This window comes from Chionomys nivalis, chromosome 16 (assembly GCF_950005125.1).
Source record: "Chionomys nivalis chromosome 16, mChiNiv1.1, whole genome shotgun sequence".
Classification (NCBI taxonomy): Eukaryota; Metazoa; Chordata; class Mammalia; order Rodentia; family Cricetidae; genus Chionomys; species Chionomys nivalis.
Window position 1 is genome coordinate 33,026,996 of NC_080101.1, and position 24,327 is coordinate 33,051,322.

At 40.7% G+C, this 24,327-nt stretch overlaps 1 protein-coding gene across 3 annotated transcripts in view; it reads right to left on the reverse strand.

Annotated features, from left to right (window-relative positions):
* Rars2 (arginyl-tRNA synthetase 2, mitochondrial) overlaps positions 1 to 24,327 on the reverse strand; it is a 56,794-nt gene that overhangs the window by 11,005 nt on the left and 21,462 nt on the right. The window contains exons 8-20 of one of the 3 annotated variants that reach the window (XM_057790508.1): positions 21,388 to 21,464; positions 17,442 to 17,600; positions 16,747 to 16,853; positions 14,713 to 14,808; positions 12,463 to 12,523; positions 9,524 to 9,600; positions 6,554 to 6,678; positions 5,204 to 5,271; positions 5,013 to 5,122; positions 4,289 to 4,384; positions 3,173 to 3,247; positions 1,285 to 1,348; positions 847 to 918 (exon numbers count right to left, since the gene is read on the reverse strand). In XM_057790508.1, the coding sequence (XP_057646491.1) occupies positions 847 to 918; positions 1,285 to 1,348; positions 3,173 to 3,247; positions 4,289 to 4,384; positions 5,013 to 5,122; positions 5,204 to 5,271; positions 6,554 to 6,678; positions 9,524 to 9,600; positions 12,463 to 12,523; positions 14,713 to 14,808; positions 16,747 to 16,853; positions 17,442 to 17,600; positions 21,388 to 21,464 (1,187 nt within the window). Of the gene's footprint in view, positions 1 to 560; positions 919 to 1,284; positions 1,349 to 3,172; positions 3,248 to 4,288; positions 4,385 to 5,012; positions 5,123 to 5,203; positions 5,272 to 6,553; positions 6,679 to 9,523; positions 9,601 to 12,462; positions 12,524 to 14,712; positions 14,809 to 16,746; positions 16,854 to 17,441; positions 17,601 to 21,387; positions 21,465 to 24,327 lie in introns of those variants that run through there. The other 2 variants (XM_057790507.1, XM_057790509.1) reach the window with 2 other exon arrangements.

Consider the following 24,327-nt stretch of genomic DNA (forward strand, 5'->3'; position numbering starts at 1 on the left):
TCCAGACGTTGTGCTCTGACTTTCAAGTGAACACCCCCCACCCCACACCACCAAGAAGAAGCTGAAAAGAAGTTCTTGTCAGGGTCTAAATGTACAGGCCTGTAACCCTAGCTGAGCGAAGCCAGTAGGATCACAGATTCAAGGCCTGGCTAGGTTATAAATTCAAAGTCCAAATGGGCAATTTACATGAGATTCTACTTCAGTATAAAAAAAAATAAAAAGAAGGGTAGGTATATAATTCAGTGGTAGAGCCCTTGCCTAGTGCACACAAAGTTCCAGGCTCAGTTTCTAGTAACACACACAATCTAAATATATAGTATATGTGCATATACATGCACACACATAACACACACACCTGTATTTGAGAAAAATGACTGCAGGCCAGAATTTAAATGTTAGTCTTTTGCCCCAATTATATCACAAGGTTTGAAATTTAAAAGACTCAACTTAATTTCTTACATGTTTGAATACCTACTGACCATGAGTGAAATACCCATAATTTTTTAAGAGTAAAGATTAAATAAGTTAATGTTACTATATAAAAATATATATTCTGATCAGGTGGTAGCAGTGGCGCATGCCTTTAATCCCAGCATTCGGGAAGCAGAGACAAGTAGATATCTGTGAGTTTGAAGCTAGCCTCAGAGAAACCCTGTCTGGAAACAACCCCACCCCCTAAAAAAATACATAATACATATATACACACACATATACATAAACATATATATAAAAATTTTGGCACAGAACAATAAATTCTATTCCGAACAGCAAGGCATCTTATAACTAGAACTTATTTGGCATAAAAACCACATTTTAATTAGAAATTACATATTACATTCTACATACAGGTGTAATTCCAAGAAGTTTCATCCCGTTGGCGAGGACAGAACGGACAGCTTTGAAAAGATGAAGTCTAGCCTACAAAATAAAACATGATTAAATGTTCAAGATTATGTTAGCCATAAGCAAATAAAGAATGGTTTTAGAAGTTATTCTAATTTAAGGAAGGAATTCTGTGTGACAGTCCTTTGCATACTCCAGGCAAGGAGACAGATTCTAGCTTCCAGTGGAGTGGCAGAAACTCTCACCTGGACATCTGACAGAAGACACCATTGGTAGTCTACTATTTTGGGAAATACTTAAACAGATTATTATGGCCCAATTCGATTTATTACCCAAGTCACAAAGTATACTGCTGTAGTTAATCAACAAGATATTTCAGAAAACTCCCTAAGACTTTCAGTCTAACATTTTATAATACTAACTTCAGTCAAAGTGACATACCCCAGCCACATCAGGAGGACTGTCTTTCACGTGGAGTGTTTTATGCGCCATAGCTGCAAGGTGACTGAAACAAACCAGAGAAAGGTCAAAATGAGGACAAGTGGGAACTTCCTGTCCATGAGTCCCACACCTAAGCCAACACTTAACTTGAAGGAAAAGCCTAGAATCACTAAAATCTGAAGTAAATGCAGTTGCTTGCCTGTAATGAAGTAGAACACTGAACTCAAGCTTTAGACCTTTGTCCTGCTTCTACTAAATGACAAATTTTAAAAATTTTGATTTGACTATTTTAAAGAAATAGGACTTGCCTTTCTAACAAGTAATACTTCCTTATGTAGACAACTTTTTAAAGTATAGCATGGTGTAGACCTTCCCTTGTGCCAATGGAGGCTGGACAGGCACTAGTTATCAAAGCACTGCACACATGCACCGGGCACTCCTTGAAGTATGCTCTCAGTTAAGGTATGGCAGCAATGGGTCATGAAATGCACATGATCATCATTTAATTATTTTAAGTGACATTTCACTAGACTTTCTGGCTTTGCCTTTATATGTAAGTAGGAAAACAACAACAACAACAACAACAACAACAACCCTTATTTAAATCTGAGGAGCCAGGGGTAGGACTGTAATACTTAGGGAACAAAAGCAGGAGGATTAGGAGTCCCAGGTTAGCCTGGGCTACACAAGTGAAACCCTTTCTCAAATGAGAAGCCCTCTCTGATTCCCTCAAAGCTGGGCTGGATGAACATCTCATATGACCAGTTTTGGCAATACACATGTCACTGTTATAATGACCCTTGCCATTGTCAATTCCTATGATTCTACCTTATATCACTGAATAGATACAATAAAATCTAATTGTCAGAAAAGATGTAACAATTCCTGTAACTTTTATGAAAAAGCGATTTTTAGGGCAAGGGGTTTACTTATAAGAAACTTTTAGACGAAGGAGAAAATAGACGGCTGGGGAGACGGCTCAGCAGTTAAGAGTACATGCTGCTCTCCCAGAGGACCTGCACCCATGTCAGGTAGATCACAATTGCTTCTAAAGCCAGCTTCCGAGGACCTGATGGCCTCTGAAGGCACCAAACACATGTGGTGGTGCCATTTTTTATGAAACCAGCTCTTACATTCAAAGAAGCTGAATTCTGGCTGGACTTTATAGCTGAGTTAATACACCTGGAGGTCACTTGAAGCCTAGGTGGATACCCAGGTGTGGATTTAGCCCATCTAACCATCCTTTAAGGGCACAATTTCATAATCAACCTCACTTGTAATGACTGCCCATGTGATTACTTTTTACAACTAAGCCAATGTAAGTTATGCATTCTTCCATGTCCCTAACCCAGAGAGCAATGTACATGTATTTGAAAACAGTTATGGCAAAAGTGGCCTCATAGATTTTCTGCCATAAATCTGAAAAGAGCATATGGATATTGCTTGATGACGGTATGTTCACGTGATGTTTGCTATTCTGAGTGCTTCTGGGTCAGCTGGAGTCAGTAAAGTTTCCTCCTGCGTAAGTAAAGCTGTGGAAGGTTTCTTGGTGTCTCTTATTTCTGTTCAGCAGAGGGACAGACAAGACCGCATCGTACAACAGGTACCTTTACAGAGGCCAGTGACTCAGAAGCTACAGACGTGACGGGAAGAATAGAAGTTCTGCCTCACTCTGGTTAAGCCACTCTAAGAGGAAGTGCTTTCATTCCTTTCTTCAATGTAGCACCTGCCCGTACTGGTGACTGAGTTTATCATGAATTTAAACTAGCATGCATGCCTGTGAGTACACACACACACACACACACACACACACACACACACACACACACTTGAATAAAAATAAGTCTTAAGATTTTGAAAAGAAAAAAGGGAGATTAAAAAAAATTACCTTAGCGTTAAAAGGTAGCCAACAATGTGCTTAGGTTGCAGGTCCTGAGATGATTTATACAGTACTTCATCGAACCTAAAAGACGACAGGAACAGACTTCATTTGTTATATGAAGCTAACACATTAACATGTTAAACACCTTGGGTGTTAAGGAGGTATATGAGAAAAGACCTGGGTACATCTGATCACTAATGTGCATTTTTCTTTCATATAAATTCCTTGATAGCAGAGACATTCTAAATCATCTCTGTATCTCTTAGATCTAGTCCTGAGCAAAAAGAGAAAAAGAAAAACCTTCCCTAATTATTAAGGTAGTGAGCTCTGGTCTCAGGGCTAAGGGAATCAGGAGGGCTTATTTTCTCTCACATTATAAGTTATGTGGTAGTAAAATTTCCTCATCTGAAGAAAGATCTGCCGACCGCTGTATGACAACTGAAGAAAGCTGCCTTCGTGGACACGCCGCTCTGTGCTCTCTGACCTCGTAGAGTCAAGGTGTGGTCTGCCTGTGCGGCAGTACTAGCAGATAAACGCACTGGACATTGGGAGCTGAAGCCACGAGGCAAATCGGAGGATTCAGTGTCCGGAAAACTGCAGGGACTGGGCTTCTCCTTCCCCCGTCATCTTCCCAGGCTTCACCTTCCTAGACCATGGCCTTAGATTGTGCACCACTACTTCGTGGCATTATATTTTGTGATAATATTTTTTTTATATTTATTTATTTATTTATTTATTTATTTATTTATTTATTTATTATGTATACAATATTCTGTCTGTGTGTATGTCTGCAGGCCAGAAGAGGGCACCAGACCTCATTACCGATGGTTGTGAGCCACCATGTGGTTGCTGGGAATTGAACTCAGGACCTTTGGAAGAGCAGGCAATGCTCTTAACCACTGAGCCATCTCTCCAGCCCTTGTGATAATATTTTTAAGGCTAGGATTGCCCTTGAACATTGGCTTAAAGGGTGATCCCAGTCTGTCCTGAAAAGGCAGACTCCTTTTGGGCCCTCCTAGAGGAAGAAGGCAATCTCTGAACCAATGATTCTAGAAGTCAGCCAAAAATGTTCTCAATTTAGTTAAGAGTATCAGACTTGAAAATAACAGAAAAACCTCATACCTGAGAAGATGCTGGAGAATTGAAACAGACTGTGGCTCTTGTAAACAAGCAACGTTGACATCATTTAGGTAACCACATCCAAAGGTCTCTTCCAAACTGTCACCAAGAGTTTAAACAAGTGTGAAAGGGTCAGTGTTTGAGGGTCCATAACTACATGTGATGAGATACTAGCTTTGGGTATACATTCTGTTTTTTTTTTAATTAAACATTTATTTCCTTTCATTTTGTGTGCATTGGTGTTTTGCCTGTGTGAGGGTGTCTGATGCTCTGGAGATGGAGTTACAGACAGTTGTGAGTTGTAATGTGGGTGCTGACAATTGAACCCAGATCCTATGGGACAGCAGCTAGTGGTCTTAACTGCTGAGTCATCTCTGCAGCCCCTGGGTATACATTCTTGATCTCCCTAATATAACCCTTGACTTTGACACTGATTTAAATCCTCATTTTCCTCAAAGTATTTTCAGTATCTCTTAAACTGTAGGTGACAGGATTTTCTCTGGCAGAATTATTCTGAGGATGAAATAAGGCAATAATCAAAAGTGTTTCTTATAGTAGGTGACTAATAAGTGCTTAGCAATAAGAGGTCTGCTGTGTTTTACTCCGTTTTGAATAAAGAAGTTTTGGAAAAGTCCAGAAAACAGGACCAACCACCGATCTGAGAACCACACCAAGCAGGCTCCAGCCCAGGGAAGGAGAGTCAAGCTTCCCTGCAGCCTCTTCTCACCTATAGAGGCGGGCGTGGGTATACTGTAGGAAGACTCCAGTGTCCCCACGACTCTGGAAGACACGATCCCAACTGAACTGATAGTCAGATAAGAGTAAACCTTTGAAGTCCTAAAATGAAAATACATCATTACCCTAGGTTTTGCTGCACACCAGACAAAAAAGACCCCTGAGGAAGAAGCCATAACACACCTGGATGATGAGAGCTGCGAGCCCCACCCTCTCTGCAGTCTCCTGTGGGTTCTCCATTTTCTTTGTTGCTGAAACAGATAAAGGCAGCTGCTTTCTATGTGCACCACACTGTTCAAGGATAATGGATCAGCGTATGGAAAAAAATCTAAGAATGTACAATAAAAAAAAGATGATAACGGATCTTTGCCTTCCTAATTTGGGGTAATAGTCAGTTCTCTTGCTTACATCAAAGTGAAGAAACAGGAATTTCTTTTGTGTTTTTAAATAAATATTCCTTGTAAGGTGTTATATAAAGCCCTTACTTTTTCAAGGGTGAAGATTACTTATACTTTATCCAATTTACAATGCAAGGACTTGGGCTGGAAGACAGCTTAGTTGGCTCGCCTACTGTGGTGTTTGGAATGGGAACCCGCATAGGCTCATATCTGAATGTTCGGTCCCCAGGTGCTGGAACTGATTGGAAAGGGGAGGAGGTGTGGCACTGAGGGGTTGGCTTTGGGGTTTCAAAAGACCATGTCACTCTCAGCTCTCTCTCTCTGCCTTTTGCTTGCGGATCAAGATGTAAGCTCTCAGTTACTGTTCCAGTGTCTGTCAGCCTGCTGCCATATTCCCCGTCATGATGGTCACGGACTGTAAACCTCTGGAACCATCAGCTCTAAATTAATGATTTCTTTTATATGTTGCTTTGCTTATGGTGTCTCAACACAGCAGTAAAAAAGCATTGACACCTTGAAAACACAAGGACCTGAGTGTGAAAACCAGAACCTATGTTTTTGTTTAAAAACAACAACAACAAACAAACCTCTGCGAGTAGTGGTTTGTGTGTGCAATCCCAGTGCTAGGGAGGCTCAATGACCTGCCAGCCTAGTCAGTAAGAGATCTTGCTTGTTCGTGTTTTATAAAAAGTGGGCAGCGGCCGGGCGATGGTGGCGCACGCCTTTAATCCCAGCACTCGGGAGGCAGAGGCAGGCGGATCTCTGTGAGTTCGAGACCAGCCTGGTCTACAGAGCTAGTTCCAGGACAGGCTCCAAAGCCATAGAGAAACCCTGTCTCGAAAAACCAAAAAAAAAAAAAAAAAACAAAACAAAAACCCAAAAAAAAAAAAACAAGTGGGCAGCGTCTGAGAACTCTGGCCTCAACATGAATGCATGCATGTGTGCACTTGACACACAGACATATATAAAAATACAAGCACGTCACAGGAGGACTTGGACAACAGTCTGTCAGCATTCAACCGTCCATGAAAAGAAGACTAACACCAGTGAACAACCGAGCTACATGTCAATTAATGAGAGCTGCTTCTGATCAGCTTCAGCGGAGTCCAAGAAAGCATAAAAGTAGAGTATTTACTCTTAATGGAAGCCATGTTCTGCAGCATTCTTGATTGAACCTCATTTAAGACATCTTCCAGAAAAGTGACATCCCCTCTTCTAGTCTTCATTCCCTTTACTATCCCAAAAGGTACATGCTGGCACCTGAAATGGACAGGCATTTATTAACCAAAAGCTAAAATGGCGCGAATGATGTGAGTATATCTTAGCACCCTTTCAGAAAACAAACTTTTAACCTTGTAGTAGGTTAAATAAATAGGATGTAGCCAGGAATGGCATCCGTGGCAGCCAATTCAAGCAGGAAGACTAGGAGTTCATGATCATTCTCAGTTACATACACAGTTCAAGGCCAACTTCTGCAAGGGACCTCATTTCAAACAAAAATTCTCATCATTTTTTAATAGCTGAAAAGTTGTACTGTATACAGGTACATTTTCACTATTTGCTGGACACCCAGACTGATACCATTTCCTTGCTATTGTGAAAGAGGTCTCTGTAGTGGGACATGGAGCCCTGTGGGTATAGATCCAGACATAGTTTAGTCGAGTCATACGGTAGCTCCATACTGATTTCTATAGTGGCTGTGCCAGTTTATAGTTCCACCAGCACAGGCGTAGACAGCTTTCCTTTCCCCCGCGTCTTTACTATGATTTGTGGCCATCTCTTTTCTTGGTAACAGCACTCTGACTACAGTGAGATGGAATCTCAAAGTAGTTGTCATTTGCATTTCATGGTGGCTTATAATGGTGAATACTTAAACAATATTGGCACACAGACACACTTTTTTGTTGTTCTTTTGAGACAGGGTCTCTTTCTATAGCTCTGGCTGTTCTGGAACTCACTATGTTGAACAGGCTGGTCTCAAACTCACAGAAATCCTCTTTTGTTTACTTGACTGTTTCCTTTATTGTACACATGCTTAACTTTATGAGGTTTCATCTGTTAAATGTTAGCCTTATTGCCTGAGTGAAATGACATTAGAAAGTGCTTATATCTTAAATTGTTTTCCATACTTTTTCTTGTAGTGGTTTTAGATCTTACTTAAAGTCTAGGAGCCCATTAGGAGCTGACTTCCTTGTGCAGTGAGAGACAACTATCTTCTTCCGTTATTCCACATGTACATATCCAGTAGGTTTTATTAAGTGAGATAACCCAGGCTCAGAAAAACAAACACTGCCATGTTCTCTCCTAACCCCTGACTTTTACACGTGGGCATTCATGTTGGAATCAGTTGTGTGTAGAGGCTGAGAAAGTAGAAAGGGACTCAGGAGAAGCCTGGAAGGGGTAGGGACAACGGCAGCAAAACACGTCCGACAGAGAAATGAAGAGAGGGATGGCGGTGGGAAGATTTAGTGGGGATGGAGAGCAAAGAAGTGGGGGAGATCTTAGGGGAGAGGGAAAGCACAACTACGGATGGATGAGAAAGCTATTAGTAAACTGATTACTTTGTGAGCTAATTAAAAACAAAATAATATTTAAAGTTTGAATGGCAATACTGTGTGGATGCATAAACTGCTCCCAGAACCAATAAGTTTATTAAGAAAAAAATCTCAGTGCCAGGGTAGATACCACCTTATGACTTGAGCCCCTAAAACAATACAAGCTATCTGGTTACTCACCAACAGTATAAGACATAATATGCGTGCAGGACATTGAGAAATCAAGCTGGCACTAGGCTAGGAGTCTCTTCCCTGCTGGCTAGCTTTCATGGTGCCACAAGATGCCATAGGCTGGAGGAGAGGTATAATCAACAATCTAACTCAGCTGTGAACCTTGCATGCCATACTCCTCCTGCCAGACGAGATGTGCCCACGGGGTAACACGGGGAAGACTGTTATAGAGGCACCTAACCGCTCTGAAGGAAATTCATACCTGGTTATGCATACATGGCTAAAGCTCACAGCTTGAATGGTTTCGAGCCGTAATGAAGGAAGTGCTAGTGTTGTTCTGATAAGCGGACATATTAAACTCATGAATGTGCCTTCTAAGTGTTGTCGAGCCTTGGTCAGAGACTTTACTCTTTCTGCGACAGTTACTGCAAAGTCTAACTACAGCGTGACTGTTGAATGCTGAGCCCAGCTGGAAAGAATGTAAGAGTTGGAGGAAGTAGGAGAGTGTTGTGGGACGATGTTGTCTGCGTATGGCAGGGATATACATTAATAAACTGTGAACCTGCCCAAGATTGGCCCATAGAACATCCCCTCACAGAGTAGGGAGGGGCTCATGAGGTCCTGCCCTCTCTGAGGACATATAGGCAGTTAACAGTTGCTGGTGAAGGGAGAGACACTTTTGTCCGTACGTAGCCCTAAGAAAGTCATTCATGCTTCTATCAAAATATCTCCCATGTTCTTTAGGCAACCCTAACAAATCATGGACCCATAAATAAAAATCAATCAACCAATAAATAGAAAGGAAGACTCATTAGGAAGGGGATCAATGGGAATGGAAGAAGAGGGGAACAGTGTGAATATGATAAAATGCAATATATACATGTATTAAGAAATCATCATGTTCCAGCACTCAGGAGGCAGAGGCAGGTGGATCTCTGTGAGTTCAAGGCCAGCCTGGTCTACAAGAGCTAGTTCCAGGACAGGCTCCAAAGCTACAGAGAAACCCTGTCTTGAAAAGAAAAAAAAAAACCAAAAAAGATTATCATTATGTATAATTAAAATATAAAATATAAAAAAGATGTGATTCTTTGCAGTTCACTAAAGTTTCACTTTACTGAGAAAACCATTAGCTTGTGATTAAATTACTTGTTGTCTTTATGAGAAAGAGGAAATGGATATTAATAATTGAAAACCAAAACACTGATAGCAGACATCTAATAAATATTATCAGGACATAAATTAGTACAAAATCAATCTGTCTTTTCATACTAACATCCTGAAAAGAGACGTGAACATAAACTACTGTAATGTCCTGAGGCATGGATGACATATGACATTAGTGACCTTAATCAGGCAACAAAGAATAACATGGATCCTACCTTTCTGCCCATTCATATCCCATCATCTTCAGTATTTGGAACACTTGCTGAAAATGCCTCTTTTGCCCTTTGTCTGCCTTGGGGAAATTTTTTGGAATTTAAACAAAACAAAGACAAGTTAATAAGTAAAATAGGCTGGTCCTACGTAAAAAACATTAGAGTTTTGTCAGACTAGAGTCATTGTCAATGTTTTAAATAAACACAGTAGTGGCTGAAGAATGGCTCATTGATTAAGGGTATTTACTATCTGCTCTTCCAGAGATCCCAAATTTGGTTCCCACCACCCACATTGGGCAGTTCACAGCTCCAGCTCCAGGGATCTGATGCCCTCTTCTAGCTTGTGGGTACCTGCACACACTTGCATTCATTTTCTTTCTCTCATACACATAAATAAAAATTAAAATAAATCTTAAACACATGACAAGAGTATTTAGGTTGATAGGAAAATAAGTGTGGTAGCACCTTAAGACAGGAAGAAACATGAAAAAAAAACTCAGAATATTCTATTTCATTTCCTTCTCTCTCAGATGTTATAATCTCTATTTCCAGAAGACCAAAGCTAAGCTGAACAAAATGGTGCTGCCTTCTGGTTACAGGGAGGCAGCACATGCAAAGGAAGTAGGCAGAGAAGAGACTGGAATACCAGTCAACAACACACAAGGATCAAGCTAGTGATAACGCTGGCTTGGCTGGGTCTCAGGGATGATCGCTAAGCTGGGAGAAAAAACAATTCTAGAAAGTTACACACTGTATGATGCCATTTACACACTGTTAAATTGACAGCATCTGTGCTGAAGATCAAGGGAAGGGTCAGAGGGAGCTGTGATCCAGTGGAGGATCACCAGGAGGGAGCTGTGATCCAGTGGAGGATCACCAGGAGGGAGCTGTGATCCAGTGGAGGATCACCAGGAGGGAGCTGTGATCCAGTGGACGATCACCAGGAGGGAGCTGTGATCCAGTGGAGGATCACCAGGAGGGAGCTGTGATCCAGTGGACGATCACCAGGAGGGAGCTGTGATCCAGTGGACGATCACCAGGAGGGAGCTGTGATCCAGTGGACGATCACCAGGAGGGAGCTGTGATCCAGTGGAGGATCACCAGGAGGGAGCTGTGATCCAGTGGAGGATCACCAGGAGGGAGCTGTGATCCAGTGGACGATCACCAGGAGGGAGCTGTGATCCAGTGGAGGATCACCAGGAGGGAGCTGTGATCCAGTGACGGATCACCAGGAGGGAGCTGTGATCCAGTGACGATCACCAGGAGGGAGCTGTGATCCAGTGGAGGATCACCAGGAGGGAGCTGTGATCCAGTGGACGATCACCAGGAGGGAAGGGTTGGAGGGAAGTGTGATCCAGTGGACGACCATCCATGATCTGAATGTGGTGGTGGTGGTTACACATCTATACATGGGACAGAGTTCCATAAAACCAGCCTATACAGGAATGCATAGATAAACTGAAGAGATTTGAATGTTTCTACACAAGTTAATCTAATCTTGACAAAGTAATTTCATGTGTCTGTAGAAGGGAGTGGGTAAAGGGTACTCAGAAACGCTGGTAGTCTGAAATTTTGTGTCTTAAGATAGTATAAGATTTTAAAAGTTCTTTTTCTTGTTTTCTTTTTTTTTTTTTTTTTTAAAATTATTTATTTATTATGTTTGCAATGTTCTGTCTGTGTGTATGCCTGCAGGCCAGAAGAGGGCACCAGACCTCATTACAGCTGGTTGTGAGCTACCATGTGGTTGCTGGGAATTGAACTCAGGACCTCTGGAAGAGCAGGCAATGCTCTTAACCGCTGAGCCATTTCTCCAGCCCCCTTTTTCTTGTTTTCTTAATTTCTTTTCTCTTCCTTCCTTCCTTCTTCTCCCCCCCGACTTCTTTCTCTGTATAGCCCTCGCTGGAACTCAGTTTGTAGACCAGACTGGCCTTGAACTCAGAGATCGCCTGCCTCTGCTTCCAGGCCTCTGCTTCGTGAGTGCTGGGGCTAAAGGTGTGTATCACTACCACCTGAAAAGTTCTTTTTGAAACATAGTTCTAACACTTTATTTTATTTACAGCAATAAAGCTTGTATAATAACACTATAATAAGTTGATAGAGTTTTTAAATTTTATTTAAAATTTTAAAAAGATTTATGTGTATGAGTGTTCTACATGCATGTATGTCTGTGTACCACATGTGGGCTGTTTCTCCATTCCCTTGATGTAATTTTAAACATAAGAGGAAATATTCAGATTACAAACTCCTCCCCACAAAATAAATTAAAAAATAATTTTTAAAAAATGCACCAATAGGACAAATAGGATAAATGCAAGTGCCTTATACTAACTCATGTACAGTAATTTCATATAATCACCTTCTTGATTTTGTTAATTTTTTTCACTATGAAGCAATATAAACTTTTGACTTTTGAGTCTTTTAAAAAATAAATTTAAAGCCTGGAGAGATGGCTCAGTCGTTAAGGTTGCTCTTTCAGAGGTCCTGAGTTCAATTCCCAGCAACCACATTGTGGCTTACAACCATCTGTAATAAAATCTGGTGCCCTCTTCTGGCCTGCAGGCATGCCTGCAGACAGAACACTGTATACATAAATGTAAATAAATCTTAAAAAAAAATTAAAAGAAGCTACTATCTTAATCAACTTAGTATTTTCCACAGTTTCACAAAATTGTTTTTGGCAATTTTTTCAACATAGTTTCCTTTTTGCTTTCTGCTGGTGAGTGAGGGCACATGTGTACACAGGTGTTCATGCCATGATTCACACGTGGAGTCAGAGGACAATTTAGAGGTGATTCCTCCTCCCTTCATTACGTGGGTTTTAGGAACTGAACTGACATCATCAGTCTTACAAGGCAAGCACCTTACCCATTTCTGATTTCTGTCTCTGTCTAGTTTCCATGAGGTAGGTTCATAACCTTTTGTTTTTTATTGTGATTACTTACCACGTAAATCATGGTATCAAAATTATACTTGTCCATGCGATCGATAGCAGCTGCAAGATCCCTGGAAAAATGGGGTATAATTACTTTTACTGTGTTATTCTGTGGTCTGGAGTATATGATGCACCCTTGCAGAGTCCCAGTACACTTTGATAAGAAATGATAACAAAATTGGGTTTGAAAAAACAAAACAACAATGCCCTGGAAAGTGTAATTAAAAAGCAACTGACTAAACAAAAGCTGTAGAGCAAGTGACCATTAAAGGTCTCAGGTGTCTCACACTTAACTAAGCCTTCACAGAAAAGAACCATCTAGTTACTACTTTTCTACCACACATTTTCTCAAAAAAACAATTATAATATAGATGACGAAAGAGCTAAAGAAGTACCTTTTACCCTAGTCTGTGTTGGCAAAAACATTCAAAATGGCTCACTCAAAAGCAGTAACTTCTATTGCATTTAAAAAACCTCCTAAGACCTTGGATCACTCAGTGATTAGGAGCACACATACTGTTCTCCCCCCTTCCTTCCTTCCTTCCTTCCTTCCTTCCTTCCTTCCTTCCTTCCTTCCTTCCTTCCTTCCTTCCTTCCTTCCTTCCTTCCTTCCTTCTTTTTTTGAGACAGGGTTTCTCTGTAGCTTTGGAGCCTGTCCTGGAGCTAGCTCTGTAGAGCAGGTTATGCTCGAACTCAGAGATCCGCCTGCCTCTGCCTCCCCAGTGCTGGGATCAAAGGTGTGCGCCACAGCCGCCTGGCTCATACTACTTCGGTAGAGGAGTCAAGTGAAGTTCCCAGCACATGAAAGGCAGCTCACAACTGCCTATAACTATAGAGGATTCAACAAACTCTTCTAGACCCCAGGGCACCTGAACTCCCAGGTACCTATTTCCCACAAACAGATATACACATATATACATATTAAAAAGTAACATCAAAGGTTATTAAAATATTGAAAATAAAATGCCTTTAAGTATTATAAATTATCAAAATATCATTTGTGTCCATCTCATGATCCAGGTACAACATGGAATATGTATTCACACTTGAGTAAAAAAATTATTTATTCATCCATTTATTTATTTATTTACTTTTAAGCCAGGGCCTCACTAACTAGCACTGGTTGAACTCTAATTCTCTGTGCAGGCCAAGGAGAACTGCCTGCACCTGCCTCCGGAGTGCTGGAGTGGCACTTGTCACTACACCTTCCTGACATGGGGCTTCTGTTCTAAGTGCAAATGTCCACACTGGTGCAGGGCTTTATTTCTTTAATTTGCCTAGTAATAATTAGTTGCCACAATGACATTTTCACACACACACACACACACACACACACACACACACACGTGAGTATATGTGTGTATTTATACACACACCCACACACCCCTCATAAGACATTCCATTTTTTTTCTCGTTAACCCCAATTGCAAGAAATTGATGAGGAGAGATACTAAACTAGAAAGAGATGAGTTCTCTAAGGGGCTTTTAGAAAATTAACTGGTTGTCTCAGTTATTTGTAATAATGAAATTTTCAACAGCAAAACTACCACTGTTAGGAATGTGCTCTGTAAAGCTGTTGGCATAGCTCAGTGAGTGGGACAGTGCTTGTCTAACATAAACGTAATCTTAGGTTTAATTCCTAACTAAATTAGGAATTAATGGCAACAAACCAATGTATACAGCGGTTTAAAACTCAGGCCGGGGTGACACTGGGACCTTCTGCCAGAAGTGGATGATTATGGCTGTTTCACTGCCCTGCCTTCTCTTCCCATTGGCATTATTCGAGAAACCATGTGTGCTTAGTAAGTGCAACTCTCAGATATGAATAATGAGTCCTCACTTCCACAGGCGTGGGATGAAGAAGCCCACCTTCTCATTTTTCACAATATAATGAGGTTTGGCATTGCATGTAAAATGGTCTCTAATATGTGAGGTCAACATTGAACCTTAACTTGGTCATTTTTTTAGAATATATTTCCTGATAATGTGTACTTATAAAAACACTTAATATATAATTATGAAGGACCACAGACAGAATGATGTGCTATTCTGTGAACAGTTTATGATAGTCAATAAATTTTAATATAAAATCCCATTCTTATGATATTAAATCTTTCTGGAAATTATAACTGGCAATAAAGAGAAACCCAGAAAATATTCTTAAAATATGCAAATAGATTTATAGTTTGTAACTAAATTTTGCTTTCGTCTTGGGACAAAGTCTGGAGTCTCAGGCTACTCACCCACAGACACTACAAACCTGGTTGCATAGAGAGAAGTTCCATCATTTCGCATCACAGTGCAGACAGAAGAGAGGTCACCCGTCCCAGAGAGATCTACTACGACATTTCCTGTTCTAGAAAACGCAAAAGAGAAGCCCCAAATCAACATAATGACTGTATGTGAAGGTGGAGCACTTCCGGCCGCCAGGAGCTATTCTTACTGCTCGTGCAACAGTAAGGGGTGTCGGCTCACACTAAAACTGTCAAAACGAAGAGGTTAGCTGACATGGTGAAAATTAAAACTACAATGATAGTTCCTCATTTGTATTAGAATGCCTCTCATTTAAACAAATAAACAAAACCCGAAAAAGGGATGGCAGGCATTGGCAAGGATGTGGAGAAAAGGGATCCTTACACACCACAGGGAGGAATGTAAGTTAGTACAGCCATTACAGAGAGTAGTAAAGAGGGTCTTGAAAAAGACTGCAATAAAGAATTATTCTTAAATCCAGCAATTCTATTAATAGATAAGTATACAAAGGAATTAAAAATATTGTGCTGAAAATATACTGCACTGCCATGTCCATTGTAGCATTATGTACAATAGTCAAGACATGAAATCAACCTCAGGGTTCGTCTGCTCATAGATTTTAAAGATGTGATATACACCTAACATGAAATAGCACTACTCAGGCCTTAAACATGAATGATATTGGTGACATCACAAATGAACCTAGAGAACATTTTGCTCAAACATATGAGTCAGGCACGGACATTATGCTCAAACAAATAAGTCTGGCACAGCCGGGCGGTGGTGGCACACGCCTTTAATCCCAGCACTCGGGAGGCAGAGGCAGGAGGATCTCTGTGAGTTCGAGACTCAGCCTGGTCTACAAGAGCTAGTTCCAGGACAGGCTCCAAAGCCACAGAGAAACCCTGTCTCGAAAACCCAAAAAAAAAAAAAAAGTCTGGCACAAAAGAAAACAAAAATTACATGACATCACAAATGGAATTTGTGAAGGAGAAAAACAGTTAAATTCCAGAGGTAGGAAGGGTCGAGATGTTGGTTAAAGGATACAAAGTTGCAGTTGGAAAGAAAGAGCAAGTCCTAGAATTACAATTTAATGTTCATATGACAGCTGAGTATGTGAGGTGAGAGGCACATAGTTCATCCTCACCACAGCCAACTGTACAATCGAGCTTGACTTAATGAGCACATGCAGCAAAGCCTCCAGATACAACACGAAAACGCAAAACCTGCTGTTAAGTTTCTCAAACAGGAAAGAATTGTATATATACAAGGTAACACTGTCAACAGGGTTACACCATTACTTTACACCTGCTTTCACAAGTTGACTTAAATAGTTTTTGAAACTGGTAGCTGTCCATCCCCACCCCCAAAAAAGTGAGGTTAAGTCACAAAAGCACATTCTGTTTCTTCTTTTCAAATTATGAATGTAGGTAACTGGAGGCAGGCTACATAGTTTTTATACTTCTGTCCCCTTTTATAAGAGGGGCCATCCTTTCTCCGATTAACATGAGACTTTGCTCATGATAGCGATATAGCCTATGAGAAAGTATCTCATTGCTTCAACTCATGAATCCCCTGCCTCGGCCTTCTGCATGCAGAAATTACAGGTAAGTTTTGTCTCAACATGTGGCCTTGACTATCATGGAACTCAGAGAGAACCTCCTGCCTCTGCTTCGCAAATACTGAGATTAAAGGTTAGTACCACCATGCCTGGCAAGAGAAAGTACAAAGGAAAAACGCTACATATCTTATCCTTGTTCTCACTCAGAGACTATATTGACATCAGTGTTAAAGAACATACATACTTGACTAGAGCACAGAAACCTGGGGCTGGGTTGTGGTGGCATGCGCCTTTAATCTCAGCGTGGGAGGATCTCTGTGAGTTTCAGGGCAGCGTGGTCTGCAGGTAGTTCTAGGCCAGCCACGACTACATAGTGAGTTGCAATCTTCAAGAAAACAAGGGAAGGAAGGGAGAAGGGAAGGGAGGGGGGAAGGGAGGGAGGCTGGAAGAGGGAAAGGGAGAATAGTAGCTTGATCATACATTGTTTTCTGTAGAAGTCCTTTGCTGTCCAGCAACTTTAAGATATCTCGAGATTTTTCACGATAAAACGATTCTCCTGAATATTCATCAAAGTATACTCCAAGGCGCTAAGAAGATTCAGAAGTATGGGAAAATGTTGGTTAATTTTTTACTAAAACAAAACTAAAGATGTCTTACCCCCACCACAAAGATGGAAACTAAAGCTTAGACTTTCTAACGACCACAGCGCCAGTGGCCAAATCCCAGTGTGTATCTGCAGTCACAGGCAGTCATGGCCTCAGATCTAGATAGCACTGAACACTGACAGTTCTCATCACACTCAGGCAGCCATGCGGCCAAGGCAGCTGTGGAGGCTTCTGCGGCCAGAAGTCTGCACTAACTGCACAGCCTGGCAAAGGGCACCATCATGCTCCAGTCCAGCCTCTTGGCTCCCGTTCCACACCACCGCTCACCTTGCTCACTCACTCCCAACACAGTCTTCTTTCCCACCGTCTAGCACTACCTCACAAATTATGTTTTCTGAGAGAATGAGGATGAGAGGAGCTCTGGATTATTTATTTGTTTTTAGCTCTCTCACCCAAGAACATCATTTGTCTGGAGTTTCAACTAAACCAGACATCTACTCTTAAATACGAGCTTAAGCAGCAGGCAGTAAGCACAATACCAGCAAGGGAACACAGAGGTCCTAGGGGTACCTTGTAAATCTGAATGTACTCTTCAACGCTCAAGTTCCGAAATCTTTGCCACAGTGAAAGTGCCTGCACATCACCCAGTTCTAGTCGATGGAAGAATTCGTGTGCCAATTTCGCTACATTTTTATCATCTGTAGCTTCTTTATTAACCTGTACGTAAACCTAAAAGTACATTAAATGTATTATTATACACTGTTATTATGACAGTCTCCCATGTCATAATACACTCCAATTGTGCTTCCCACCACCCCCTCTTACCGTTATCATCCTCCATTCTCCTCTATCCGTCCTGTCCCCAGATTTATGACCTCTGAACAGGGCCATCTGTATGACGACTGGGCTGGATATTTTATTATCAAGCCCTGGTGACCAACAGCAGGTACACGACTGAGGGAAATGACTCCCCCAGCGCTGAACCTATCATCAAAGGGTTGAGCATCACAGGTGGGGACTTTGGAGTCTTCTTCCACCTACATCTGACTACTCCCCAGCCTAATCTTCTCAGATGTGGTCCAGGAGCTATTTTTTATGAAAAAAAGCTATTTTTTTAAGCTATAAGAGACTAGCACAACAGGTGGTGACTGCAAACAGAAATACTTACAGGAAGGTTAGCTAATTCCAGCTTGGACTCTTAAGCATTATGTGGAACAGGCATTTTGTGGTTTTGCACTATCCACTTCGCTGGTTTAGTTCTGTAAACAACTGGAAAGGTATGGGGCTGATGGTTTACTAAAGGCTCACTTCTAATGCAGTTTTAATTGTTTTTTCGGTATCCGCCATTAGTCATTTGCAAATTGTAAAGGTTAATAATATCAATTAATGTTAGCCTTTGCCGCAACAGTACTCAAGATTTATCATTAGCAAAAAGGAAAGTCGAAAAAACTTCAAACTTCTCTCAGAATTTCACTATATGTTTTTTAAAGTTTCCATTATTATTGATATCTAGCTTTATTTCATTATGGTCTGATAAGAAGAAAGAAATTATGATATGGGATTTCCTTCTGTATGCTAAGAATATGTTTAATTACCATTGGTTAATAAAGAAGTTGCTTTGGTCTGTGGCAGGACAGAATATAGCTAGGTGGGAAAACTAAACTGAATGCAGGGAGAAAGAAGGTGGAGTCAGGCAGACTCCACAAAGCTGCCAAAGGTAAAAGATGCCAGAATCTTATTTATCGGTAAGCCAAAGCCTCGTGGTAAAATATAAAATAATTGAAATGGGTTAAGATTTAAGAGCTGGCTGGGAATATGCCTGAGCAACCGTTGGCCAAGCAGTGTTGTAATTAATATAGCTTCTGTGTGATTATTCATGTCTGGGTGACTGGGGAATGAAGGTGCAGTCTCTGCTTACAAAATTATTTCAATTTTTGTGATTGTTAAAAGCCTTGCTTTATGTTGCAAAACATGACTTATTTTAAAGAAGGCTCTAAGGTCTTCTGAAAGAATGCAGCTGAAACAAACACTGTGCGAATGCTGAGGACACCTGCTCTCCTCACTGGGAGAGCACTGAGCCCAGGTCTGCACGTGGGGAGCAAGTGTTCTACACTGAGGCACATACATCCCAGGACTGAGTCTGAATGGTAAAAGAATCATAGAAATTTAAAAAGTCTTTGCATTCAATCCCCAGCACTGGGGGAATGGAAGGAAGGAAGAGGGAGGCAGAAGAGAAAGGAGGAGATATTAACTGAACTTCAGCATATCAGCACTTCAAACAATTAACAATAAAGTTTAAAATTTCTGCCTAAAACAAAATCCAACTTCCAAATTCATCATTGAATTTCTTCTCCTTAATATATTACCATTGCACATGAAAAGTATTTGAACCTTAATCTCTTTCCTATGTTGTTTTTCTTATTTTTATTTATTTTGTAATACAATAAAAATATCTTCTCTTTCTGTTTTGTTTCTTTGAAACAAGGGAATACACCTCATCCTTCTGCCTCTACTTCCCAAATTCTAGAATTGCAGGCATGTGACATGGCCCCTGATAAAATGCCTTTTCTCCTATAACTGGAACTTGTACCCAGTCTTGTGAGTGCTAAGCTAGTTAGCGTTCTACCACTGAATGATCTGCCCAGCCTTTGAATATCATTCAAGGATGATACTAACTTTTGTAGAACAGTGTGCACTAGGTTCATGTAGAAAATAGTATGGTTTGCACAATTCACTGAGGTCAGATACACACTGTATACCTTGTCCCTATGAGGTGTTCCCATTCTGATGTTGCATACTGCAGTATTATAGCAGAAAGCTGCAGGTGGGCATAAAGGCATGCATTTTCTGGAAGAAGGAGAATTGTCTAGACTGGAGAGGACTGGGAGCACTGCCATGAAGACGGCAGCTGAGGAGTCCACAGGGTGGGGCAAGCCTCTGAGGGCACTACTCCTAGTGCACCTACACAGGATGGCGGAGTCCCTCTAGTTCTAGGTCCGGAGGACCAGGTAACAGCACCCAGGTGAAGCCTGCAACATAAAGAGAGCTGATGTCTCCCAGGGTTGGTGGGGACAGCTTGTATATTGGAGACCAACATGGAACAAAGATAATAAACCTGGGTCTGGGAACAATTTGCTAAAGTTGTGGTAAAAAATGTCATTTTCTAAATATTAAAAACATAATACAGAAAATAATTCTAGAGAGTGAGGGGGAATATTTTATTTATTGATAATGGTAAAGTGGATTTAGTTTTTAAGTTTGTACCTACCGATTATACCCTTAATGGAAAAGATAAGCTAAATTTTCAGTCTCCATGTAAGGTGCAGAATGGGAGGGGTGACTCAGTGGCTCAAAGCACTCACTGCTCTGACAGAGGCCCTGCGTTCAGTTCCTAGCACCACGTAAGTGGGCTCTAGCTCGCTGTAACTCTAGCTTATAAGGAATCTGATGCCTCTGAGGGCAATTGCACTCATGTGAACATACCAACATGCATAGACACAGAACTAAAATAATAAAAATAAAAAGAAGAAAGTGTGATGCAGGCATAAACTCTAAAAGAAATAGAGAATTCAACTTTACTACATAGGTAGCTTCAAGGGAAAGAGCAAGCAAAAAGGAAATGACAAATGCCCTCTCTGAGTTCTTTGGTTAGCGATGTAGACCTTTAGTTTGGCGAGTACTCTTCCTTACAGAGACAGAATATCTGTAGTCTGGTCCCCTGTATGTCACTAACATGTGTGGCACAGAAAACAATGAGACAATGAAAATGAAGTTTGTCTCTGGAGATTACTTGGGCACGAAAAGAAACCTGAGAGATAGAGAATGAAACTATCCAAAGGTAAAAATGAAGAAAACTGGGTGTTCACATTGGGCAAACATCAGGAAGAACTGAATGGCTTAATGAATAAAACAAAACCTAAACTTCAGAGTACAATTTATACAGTGTATAATGAGAAAATAAAAGGGCAAAAAAGCATACACTAAAGATTTACAAGTCTTGCTGGGCAGTGGTGGCGCCAGCCTTTAATCCCAGCACTGGGAAGGCAGAGGTAGGTGGATCTCTGTGAGTTCAAGGCCAGCCTGGTCTGCAGAGTGAGTTCCAGGACAGGCAGGGCTGTTGCTATAAATACCAGAAAGAAAGACAAAATATATAAACTGACAGAACAGAGATAAATTTCTGTATCTTCCTTAGCCACTAGCCTGTGTGGATTTTATGGTTTGTTTGTTTGTTTGTTTGTTTGGGGCTATGTAGCACAGACTGTCCTCCTGAGAGCTAGGACTATAAATGTGTACTGCCTGACCAGATTCTATGCATTATTTCTAAGATGATTCCATGTATCTGGGGAAATACTGTTTAAAATCAAGTAAAACAGAATACTTTTTCCCCCTTTTTTTTAAGAAACCAGTTGGACTAAAACTGAAATTAGTCAGGTCTTGGGATCGCCTTTAAAAAGTCTTTGTGAAGTATTCTGAAAAAAATGTTGAAGCATTCTCTAATGCTGCCTTACCAACTTACTTCAAAGAGATGCTGTAAAGGATTGGACTGGAGTTTTTCTTCATAGCCAAACAGCTGGAAACCTGTTCCCAGCAGACCTGTTAAGATAATGAGTAAATGAAACATTATTCAATAAAATAATAGAGCAGTCAGTCATGGTGAAAACCAGGTATAGTTCTATAAAAAGATGAACTTCTCAGTTATAAACCCTGAGAATTACTGCTATATATAAGGCATATTTTGCAAAATGACACTGTAAACGGAGACTGCTCTTTCGTTCCCAGCTGCCCAGACCCAAATAATCACACAGAAACTATATTAATTATAACACTGATTGGCCTATTAGCTCAGGCTTCTTATTAACTAACTCTTGCATTCTAAATTAACCCATTTCTATTAATTTATATATCACCACGAGGATGTGGCCTATGGGAAAGGTTCTGGAGTCCTTCTCCTTCGGCAGTTACATGGCATCTCTTTGACTCTGCCTACTTTCTCTATCTCTGCCAGTCTGGCCATATTCTGCCCCACCATAGACAAAAACAGCTTCATTCATTAACCATTAAGAGCAACACATATACAGAAGGACATCCCACATCATGACACATCAAAAGAAAAACACTGAAAAACTTATTCCAAACTGTAATGGCTCACTGAACCTAAGTTTAAAAGATTGTAAGCTCATCCAACACAGAGTCTAGGTCTACTTATCTTTGCACCCAGTAATTCCTTGGCAGACAGTAAGAAAACAAACATTTATTGAACAATTACTTTGTGAGGCACTAGACAGGAGAACAAAGTGAGTCCTCTGGAACTGGAGTTAACAAGTTGCTGTAAGCTGCCATGTGGATGCTGGGAACCCAACTCGGGTCCTCTATGAGAGCCACAAGTGTTGTTAACTGCTGAGCTATCTCTCCAGCATCAATGCTCATTTTCCTATGAGACTCAGCAGAGAGCACAATGCTATTTTAAGAAAAAGCAATGTTCTAGATCCCAGAAAACACTGAGGAAGCTGTTTAAAGTTCTGTTTATTTCAAAAGAAAAACAAATGTGATTATGATTCAGAGTATTGGGAGCAGAATGTGCAGAGATGCCCAGTGAGTGCTGAAAAGATGGGAAAAGCAAAAACTATTCCATTTAACATTCAGTCTGATACACGTTGAAAAACTAATTCTGTGCACAGAAGCCATGTGCCAACAATTTTCAAATGGGATAGCTGAAAGAAAATTTTAATTCTTCTAACAGCTGTAATGAAATGCTAATAGGTCATTAATAACATTATTTCTGTGTTGTGGAATATTAGTTTAAGATATGTTACATTTGTTTATGCTGTGGAATATTTGTTTAATGATGCAAAGATGTATTGCATTCTTTTATGTTGCATTTGTTTAACTCTGTAAAGCTGAATTACATTGCCTGCCTCATACACCTGATTGGTCTAATAAAGAGCTAAATGGCCAATAGTTAGGCAGGAGGAGGAAGGAGAGGTGGGGCTGGCATGCAGAGATGATGGAGGAAGGTCATTGGTTAAATAATAAAGAAACTGCCTTGGCCCATTTGATTGGCCAGCCTTTAGGTGGGTGGAGTAAACAGAACGGAATGCTGGGAGAAAGAAGCCGAGTCAGAGAGTCGCCATGATTCTCCCACTCCAGACAGACGCAGGTTAAGATCTCCCTGGTAAGCCAGCTCATGGTACTACACAGAATATTAGAAATGGGTTAGATCAATATGTAAGAGCTAGCCAATAAGAGGCCGGAACTAATGGGCCAGGCAGTGTTTAAAAGAATACAGTTTCCGTGTAATTATTTCGGGGCATAAGCTAGCCATGCGGGTGGCCGGGTGCCGGGGACGCAGCCCCGCCGCTCTTATTACAACAGAGTGGCCCCAAGAGCCCTGCCGCTCTTATTACGACACAGAGAGAATAAATAGGAGGATAAATCTAAAGGAAAAAAGAGAGTGAGGATAGAGAAAAGGAGAGGACTCCAAGGGTCAGTCAGTCAGCCACAGAGTAAGAAGGAAAGAAAGATATATATAAAGAAAAAGTAAAATGCCTAGAGACAAAAAAAATAGTTAAAGAGAAATGAAATAATTTAAATTAAGTTAGAAAAGCTGGCTAGAAACAAGCCAAGCTATGGCTAGGGATTCATAAGTAAGAATAAGCTTCTGTGTATTTATTTGGGAGCTGGGTGGCAGGCCCCCCAAAAGTAAAAGAAACAAACAAAAAAACACCAATTATATTTCTTTTTTTTATATATTTATTTATTATTATGTATACAATATTCTGTCTGTGTGTATGCCCGCAGGCCAGAAGAGGGCACCAGACCCCATTACAGATGGCTGTGAGCCACCATGTGGTTGCTGGGAATTGAACTCAGGACCCTTGGAAGAGCAGGCAATGCTCTTAAACTCTGAGCCATCTCTCCAGCCCCCAATTATATTTCTATAAAGAAAAATATTACTGTAAAATCTTTCAGCCAAGATTTGATGACTACTCAAACCATATACTTGCTGAAGCCTGTGAAATGTCTAAATCAGTCAAAGGAATAAAAAGTGGATGCTATCTATAAAGACTTGATTGTTGTACCTAGAGCTTAAACTGAAGTAATTACTCATAAGAAGTCATGATAAATGACTTTTACAAAAAATGTTCCTTTAAATGAAGTGGTCTTTCTTTTGGAAACTGATTTACTCTCATTGGATGTAGAACATAAGCGTGTTAGTGAATTTCAGAACTAGTGATGTGTTCTATATGCTCCTAGAGAAGCCTTATGCTATCACCTAGGTTTGCTATTAGTACCGAAAGCAGTCATTCATCACCGAATGTCTCTTATGTACCACACATTGTGGATACAAAAGTAATCACGGCATAGTCTATACCTTCAAGGAATTTGCATCTTGTGGTTGAAAGAGCACACAAAAAGTGCTACAACAAAAATCCTAGTGAGGAGAGCTGCCTTCTAG